Source organism: Brassica oleracea, chromosome C9, assembly GCF_000695525.1.
Source record: "Brassica oleracea var. oleracea cultivar TO1000 chromosome C9, BOL, whole genome shotgun sequence".
Taxonomy (NCBI): domain Eukaryota; kingdom Viridiplantae; phylum Streptophyta; class Magnoliopsida; order Brassicales; family Brassicaceae; genus Brassica; species Brassica oleracea.
Window position 1 is genome coordinate 38,079,667 of NC_027756.1, and position 8,999 is coordinate 38,088,665.

Sequence of the window (8,999 nt, forward strand, 5' to 3'; positions counted from 1 at the left end):
CCTATTGAGTCTAAATATTTAGGACCCGAAAAGACCCGGACCCGAAAGGAACCGACCCGAACCCGACCCGAAGACCCGATCGCTCAGGCCTACTAAACATGGCTAAATCCTAGTCTATATGATAAAAATGCACATGGGTGAATGGATAACACAATGGAAATATGCAAGATATCAGAGGACGTCTATGTTAAGCAACCGGAAGGGTTTGTAGTAAAGGGGAGTGAGCACAAGGTATACAAACTTGACAAGGATTTGTATGGTTTAAATCAGGCTCCGAGAGCATGGAATGAAAAATTAAACAAAGCACTTGGCGAGATGAGCTTTATGAAGTGTTCTAAAAAACATTCATTGTATCGAAAGCAACAAAGGGGGCACATACTATTGGTGGCAGTATATGTGGATGATCTTCTTGTAACAGGATCAAACATTGACATGATAGTTGAATTCAAGCGAGGAATGTCAGCACGGTTCGAGATGAGTGATTTGGGTTTGCTTACCTATTATCTAGGCATTGAGGTGGTTCAGTGTAAGGAAGGCATAAAGCTTGTGCAAGAGAGATATGCAAAGAAAATATTGGAGGATTCAGGTATGAACGAATGCAACGCTGTTCATACACCAATGGATTCGGGGTTGAAACTTTCTATGGCACCAAACGAGGAAGCAGTTGACGAGACAGAATACATAAGATAGATCGGTTGCCTTCGCTATTTGATTCATACACGACCGGATCTATCATATTGCGTGGGCGTGTTAAGTATATATATGCACCAACCGAAAGCTTCTCATGCAGCAGCGCTAAAACAAGTACTTAGGTACTTGAAAGGAACACTATCGTATGGTCTCATGTTTAAGAAGACTGATAGAAGAGAACTTGTGGGATATGTCGATAGTGGGCATAACATTGATGAAGACGATGGGAGGAGCACCACCACACATATCTTCTATCTGAATGATTGTCTGATATCATGGTGTTCAATGAAGCAAGAGACAGTAGCGTTGTTGACTTGTGAAGCAGAGTTCATGGCAGCCACCGAAGCAGCCAAGCAAGCAATATGGCTACAAGAACTTCTTGAAGAAGTTACTGAGACACCATACGCGAAGACAACCATATACATTGATAATAAGTCAGCAATTGCTCTTACAAAGAACCTTGTATTTCATGAACGAAGCAAACACATACACAAGCGATATCACTTCATAAAAGAGTGTGTTGAGAACAACCAGATTGAGGTTCATCATGTACCCGGCGCCGAGCAGAAAGCTGATATATTGACTAAAGCACTTGGAAAGATCAAGTTTAAAGAAATATGAGAACTCATCGGAGTATACGAAGAGAACTTCAAGTTTAAAGAGGAGATTGTTGGAAGTAAATTTCAAGATAGCTTGATTCCTAAGCTAAACTAAGTTAAAAGGAAAAAAGAAGTTTATCTTATTTAGGAGTTATCTAAATAAGTTAAGATTAATGAGATTAGGAGATTTATAGATCTATATAAGGAGATGCATACTTGTTGCATAACTTGTAAGTTTGTGAGAGATCTTTGTGAGAGCTTGAGTTTTTGAGAGAGTTTTCTTAAGCTAATAATAAGAAGTTGAGTTGTTCTTATTAAGATCTTTTGAGTTCATACATTGAGGTTAAAACAATAATTTTAACTCTGTTTTTCCATCACGAGAAAGCAAATGGTTCACAAAATTGACGAGTTACATGACTAGAATAGACTTTTAATTTTTCTTTTCACAAAAAAATAAACTGTACGATTTGATTAATACGTAAAGTTTTATTATTTACCAAACGGTCTATCAGCGCCTTTTTTTAATATTGTAGTGGCTTAAAGAATATTTTAAAATGTGGCCCTACATTAATCTTTGAATTTTGAAAAAATAATAATATAAAATATGTATCATTACTAAAGTTCTGATTGTACTTAATATTTTTAAATTTAATAGTTTGGATATGCTAAAATATTTGGTTTCTAACATTTAAAGCATGAACACTTTTTTCAAAAAAAATGTTGACTATTACTTGTTTCTTTTAAGTTTATTAATTATAATTTATTAGTATATTGGTGGAATTTTTTTGTTTGTAAAAGATGGTTTCAAAAATCAAAATCACATAGGTTAAAAAACCATTAGTCAAACAAAAATGAGACAAATAAAAGAAGAGAACACAAATTTTTTTGTTGAACATTTATAAAAGTGAGGAATTAATAAACCAAAACAAAAAGTGACAAATCATTTCCATTTAGATAGCAATGGTGTTTGTTTGTTTGTACATCTGAAAAATACATTCAGAAGATTCATTTTGATGTCTTATTTTGATGTACATCAGGATGTTGTTCATTTATATTAAGGTTGTGCATCCAGATGAAGTTGCAACCGTGTTAATTTGATTATTTTTTGAATTTGCATCTAGATTCAGATGCACTTGTTAATGAAAAAGACTAGATAGACATGATTTATATTTGGATCTTAATTATACATTTATTATATTTAGAATAAATGCAAATTGGTGTAATTTTGGTGAGAATGTAATTATGCGACTTTGGCAAAATATGATTCTGCGACTTTGGCAGGAAAATTTAATTTTGCTGAAGATTTTTTTTTATGGTTTTAGCTGAAAAGATAATTTTACAGCTTTAGCTGAAAATATGATTTTACGGTTTTAGCGGTAAAATGTGAATTTACGTTTTGGCAGAAAAGTGATTTTGCAGCTTTAGTGGGAAAATATGATTCTGCGATTTTGGTAGGAAAATTTTATTTTATGGTTTGAGCGGAAAATATGATACTCAATTTTGGCTGAAAAAGTGATTTTGTGTTTATACCAGTAAAGTAGATTTTGCGGGTTTTGCAGGAAAAAGATGATTTTACGGTTTTGGCGAGAAAATATGATTCCACAATTTTGACTGAAAAGTGATTTGGTGATTTGTGATTTTGACGAGAAAATGTTCTGATATTTTGGCAAAAAGTGATTATACAGTTATGGCGGAAAAATATTATATTTCAAGACTTTGCCGGAAAAGTGATTTTATTAAATTTTAAAATCACATTTTACGGTTTTGGTGGTAAAATGTGATTTGTGATTTTGGCAGAAAAGTAATTTTGCAGTTTTTGTGGGAAAATGTAATTCAGTGGTTTTGGTGGGAAATTTTTATTTTACAGCTTTAACAGAAAGATGTGTGTTTTAGCGGGAAATGGATTTTGCGATTTTGACAGGAAAAATATAATTTTACGGTTTTAGGGAGAAAATGTGATTCCACGATTTTGACTAAAAAGTGATTTTGCGGTTTTGACAATAAAATGTGATTCTAGATTTTGACGGAAAAATTATTTTACGGTTTTGGCCAAAAATGTGATTTCAAGACTTTGGCAGAAAAGTGATTTTTCGGGAAAAATGTGTCTACGATTTTTGTGGGAAATTCTTATGTTGTGGTTTTAACAGGAAAATGTGGTTCTGCGACTTCGGCTGAAAAAGTGATTTGCAGTTTTACCAAATGATTTTGCGGTTTTAATGGCAAAAATGATTTTGTGATTTTGGTGGGAATTGTTTTTTCGATTTTGGTGGGAAAATGTGATTCCGTGACATTGGTGGGAAAAACTTAATTTTGTGGTTTTGACAAAAATGTGATTCCGCGATTTTCATGGAGAAAGTGTTTTTTTTTGTGTTTTTGACTAGTCCTAGGAATTCGGGTTTTCGGTTCAGGTCGGTTCGGTTTATTCGGTTTTCGGCATATTCTGGCTGGGATGTTTAGGAACCGTTTAGGAACCAGACATTTTTCAGATCGGTTCGGTTCGAGTAATGTCGGGTTTGGGCCAGGTTTCTATTTTTCTTATAAAACCCAAACTGGAACCGTATTATAAATAAATCAGGTTTGGTTCGGGTTTAAAGTCCAAAAAATCGAAAAATTCCTGAAAATCCGAGTTAAACCCGGAAAAAACCCAAAAAATATTAGGGTAATTCAGATAGTTCGGATTCTTTTGAATATTTCTTATTTACAAATTATATTTTGAATATACTAAAATTAAAAATAATTTATATATTTAATATATTCAAAACATTAGGGTACCCGTTCAGTTCTCGGTTCGGTCCCGGTTTAGTTTCAGTTTTGGTTTCGGTTTTTCAGGTTTAGAAATATAAGAACCGTTTGGGTTTTTGTAATTTTCGGTCCGGTTCTAGTCTTGGTTTTTATGGTTCGTTCCGGTTTGATTTTCGGGTTTCAGATAATATGGTCAGGACTATTTTTGACATAAAATATAATTTTACATAAAATATTTCTTTAGTTTTAAAATATGTAATTACATGATATTTGGATGTGGAGCAGAATATGACACTATTAACCATGCATTTTTTTAATTCCGGCCGGCTTTACAAAGGTCTCTAGCAGCAACCGGTCTCCACCTTTGATTTTTCTCGGCGCAAGTCATTACACAAATATATAATCTATTCCCGCAAAAATTATATTGAAGACCCAGAGTTGGATAAAGATCCATACTATTGGATTATATAGTATATCTGGAAAACAAGAAATGATAAACTATTCATAGGGATAGACAAAGACCTGTTAGAAACTGTTAGACACTCGGAATCAGAATTTCTTGCTTGGTTTAATGCTAACAATAGACAAGAAATAATATAATTTATGTGACAATCTTCTGAGCAAGCTACAATCTCAGAGAGATGTATGATAGATGGATTATGGACACATGACGCATTCTTCAGTGGTTGTGGATGGACATGAAAAAACTCCAGAGGAGAAATTCAACATTTGGGAGCAAGAAATCAATGAAGAAAAATTTCATCACTACATTAGAAACTTAAAGTGCTTTTATGGGCAATGGAGTGCATGATACAACTATCAACGACCGGTTTTTGGCACCAGCCGTAAAGACCTAAGCTCAATTATTCAAGATCCAGGAGCGTAGCCAAACTTTTCCACTGGACTGAAAGAGCTATCAAGACTGAAGAATATATTTCCAAACTTCTCGATTATAATTGTGTTTATTCCTCCTTCTGAAAAATGTATCGTCTAATTCGTTAGCTAAGATAACAAAATCTTTTCAAAGAGATCTGTACTATATTAGTTGTTATGTTCTGATCTGGTTTTCTAGACAAATCGGATAACCTTTCATGAAAACTCATTTTCATTTAGACGAGAATTTAAAGTGATTTTTAAAGAATTTAAGTGATCCAGTTGGAAGTGGCATTTTAATACACAAAATAAACATCAATTTGTATCTACACTCTCACTCAGATGGATTATATGAACGAGTAAATGAATAGCACCTAACTAAAAAATAAAGCCGCCTGACCAATATACATTTTAGACATGTGGCCCAAAATTAATTTTACTAATTGGTGGCCTAAAGCTTGTGCTTTACCAGCTTCAAGGAAGGGATGGATTTGAGTCTATGATAGTTGTCTTTATGCATGCAACTAGGGTCTCCCACATTTGTCGGTTTATTTACTCATTTTGGACTCAAAAGACGACTTGACTAAAAATCAGGTCCTACCTATAACATAAGTTACTCAGGCCATTAACTTTGACATCAAATTTGACTGAAAAATTTTAGCTAATTTTTTATATTAGACTTTTTATTAATGTTTATATGCAAACAAAGTTTTTAGACTTTTCAATTATAGTATTAGTTATTACTTATCAAATTTTCAGAATTATTCATTGAATTTTCATCAATAAAAATATTAATAATTGTATCATACAAAAATATTTTCTAAGATTGCAGAATCTCTCATTAAAAGAGAGAATTTTGTACATTTTTGTTTTAGAAAAACATAAAAGTTGTGTTTTGAAATCCGACCAGGAACCGCGGTCGAACCGGTATACCCGTTGATACGGTATATAATCCGGTTTGGATTTTAAGAAAAAACCATTATATAAAAACTATTTAAAATCCACAAAAACTGTTAAACCCCGAAACCTGGCTACCGGTTGAAACACTGGTTTGAACCAATACGTAAATTTGAAATATATTTTTTTTTGTTTTCAGTTAAATTATTAGAATCTGTTTCGTATTCTAATGAAGAAGTTAGGTTTTAGTTTTTTTTTTTAAATAAAAAATTCTATGATCATGGGGATTATGAATTTGTTAACAAAACTAGTTGTTGTGATTTGGTATTAGTTTATTTTTTGTTATCGTCAATCTATTACAATTTTATGTTTTACTTTTAGCTTATTTTGAATTTAAAATTTAATTTTATTATTCACATTAGACATTTAAATACTTCAGAATTTTAACTTTGAATATATTATTATTATATGTCATAACTCTTAACTTGTTACAAAATTTGTTAAATATTCTAAATTATTTTTCTTAATGATATTTTGTATTTGAAGTGAAAATACAAATAAAGAAAACTAAAGTTACGTATTATTCCAAATGCTTTTTAAAACATAAATATTTTTTATATTTTTAATAGATAATATATTATTATATAACAAGCTAATTAATTATTAACATGCGGTTCACTCGCGGTCGATCCAATAATTCATTGACCCGGTAAGTTGTCCGGTTTATTATCTTGGTTAGGTTTCAAAACACACTAAGAGTGACTCATGGAAGATCTCTCAACATAAGTATACAACGACCAGAAATAATATTTATTCCTTTCCTATTTAAAATAATTATTTTTTCTTTGTAGTTAAAATATTGATATTTAGGAATTTAATTAATACAGTTTACTTTTAAACTAAAAAAAAAAAAATTTAATTGAGAACATTGATCCAATTAGAGAATGTTACAAAATTAAAGTTAAGATGATATTTTGAATACATGAAAATTTACAAAAGTTGTTTCGATTAAATTGTTGTACAAAAAGTACAGAAGTTGCTTGGTACATATAGTATTTTATCTTTCTTTATTGATTTGCAATAACTATACGATTTAATATTAATTACTTATTCTTTAAAATTTAATTTTTCAAGAGATGATGATATATTCTTCTGTTGGTGAATATTTTCTTGGTAACTGATTTAAGTTATTTCAAAGGGATTCTAAACTTATTGAATCAAGGATTTGAGATAATTCAGTATTTGAGTAGATCCAAGAAAATTTGATATTTGGGTAAATCTTAAAAGAAATTAAAGATTTTCTGAAAAAAAATCAGAATTTTTGAAATAACTTTTAAAATTTATATTTTATTTAAAATAATATTATTATTTTAAAAATACTATAATTCAATATTTTATCGTTTTATGAAATGTATAAAATATATAAAAGTTTGAAAAAAAATCGATTTTAAATTTTTTTTTCATTTTTTTCATTTCAAACAATTTGTTTTTTTTTAATGTGAAGTAAATTTTTTTTTGTTAAGTTTCAAATACCATCATAGGGTTTGACATTTCGACTCATTGCTTTTTTCACTATAAAATATAATCCAAATTTTTTTGACAAAATCAATATTTTCCTGATGTTATTTATTCTCTGATTATAGAGGAAAAATAACAATCTTTGTTATATAACAAAAAAAGAGATAAAATTAAAATAAATTTACCTCTAATAATTATTATAAAAAAATATATATAAATAAGTTGGAGATGCTCTTAATTAGCATAAATTTTATATTTGAATACCACTTAAGTTTACCTCTCGTTGTAATTAAATAAGATACAAGTTCACAAATCAGAGACGTGGTGGTACATCACAAAATAGCTATGACGATTTTTGTTTCTTGCTTTGGTTTTAAATATATTATATGAGGGCAGTGACAAATGCAAGTCAAAGTACAAAGACCAAAACCCATTGAGACGCGTAAAGGAGAAATTTCTACCGGAGACTTATGCATGAAACTAAGGTCTACCACATTTGTCCCCTTGCTTACTAATTTTCGACGCAAAAGACCCGTGATATGGCTCTACGGTTGCTATATAGGAAGCTCATTACATTTAAGGGATCACGATAGAGTTGAGAGAGAGAGAGAGAAAAAAAACGAGGGCTAAGATAAACAAAAAAAAGACAGAATGTGTAAGAACAATACCAAAATCCTCGTCACAGCTCTTGTGATGGTTGTAACCGCCGCGTTGATGATTGAAGAAGCTACGAGCATTCCCATATGTGGCGTCAACACAAACGACTTGAAGAAATGTAGTCCAGCTGTCACTGGAAACAACCCACCACCTCCCACTCCCCAATGCTGCAAGGTGGCCAAAGCCGCGAATCTTGAATGTCTCTGCCCGTACTTCACCAGGTCCGGGATTGACCCGGCAAAAATCAAGGCTCTAGGGACCAATTGTGGCATTACTAAAAATCCCTCCTGTTTGCCATGGTAAAAATCAAAAGTACCATTAAAATTATTGGAAACTGGTTGAATATAGGGAGAAAGTCTTACGCTAATTTTGTTTATTCTTTCTTTAAAACGCAGATTGAAGAACTGAGCTGGAAGGGACAAATGCTGGCCTGCCACAAGATTAAGTCTCTAAGTTGTTATGTCTTTTGTTGTTCTATATAATTCGAATAAACCACCAGATTTTGCAATTATTTTTCAGTCACCTTTTTCTAAATAAAAAAACCGTGTTCTATATATTTAATAAATAAATAAAGTACTGTTTTGTCTTAATCCATTGTGTTATTTACTTACTTTAATATCCAAAATCAATAAAGAAAGAAATACAAAATCATTAAGAATCATATCAACTAAAATGTTGGAATGAGAATGTTCTTAGAAATTGAAAGTTTCATATCTTGCCGAACTTGGTCATGGTTGAGGTTTTTGTACACGAAAGCAACAAATAATTGTGACTGGTTATGAGTTAAGGAAACTGATGTAAAGAAAAACATCACACACAAAGTCAGATCTTTAGTCTAACCAAGTATTGATTTTTTTTAACAAAATTTTAATATCAGACCAAGAATTAAAAACATAATAAGATTGCTAGAAAAATCAGAAAAGCTTTACAAGAAAAAAAAAATTCATGAAATCAATTGAAAAATAGAATTCAGGTGCCAATTAAAGCGGTCACATTGTTTTACATGCAACTCTAATCTCTTTC

At 31.1% G+C, this 8,999-nt stretch overlaps 1 protein-coding gene across 1 annotated transcript; it reads left to right on the top strand.

The window, feature by feature from the left end:
• Positions 1-7,890: 7,890 nt before the first annotated feature.
• LOC106315892 (putative lipid-transfer protein DIR1) lies at positions 7,891-8,566 on the top strand. Its single transcript, XM_013753730.1, has 2 exons — positions 7,891-8,275; positions 8,372-8,566. Coding segments are annotated over exons 1-2 (306 nt in total). The 5' UTR covers positions 7,891-7,970; the 3' UTR covers positions 8,373-8,566.
• Positions 8,567-8,999: the final 433 nt, after the last annotated feature.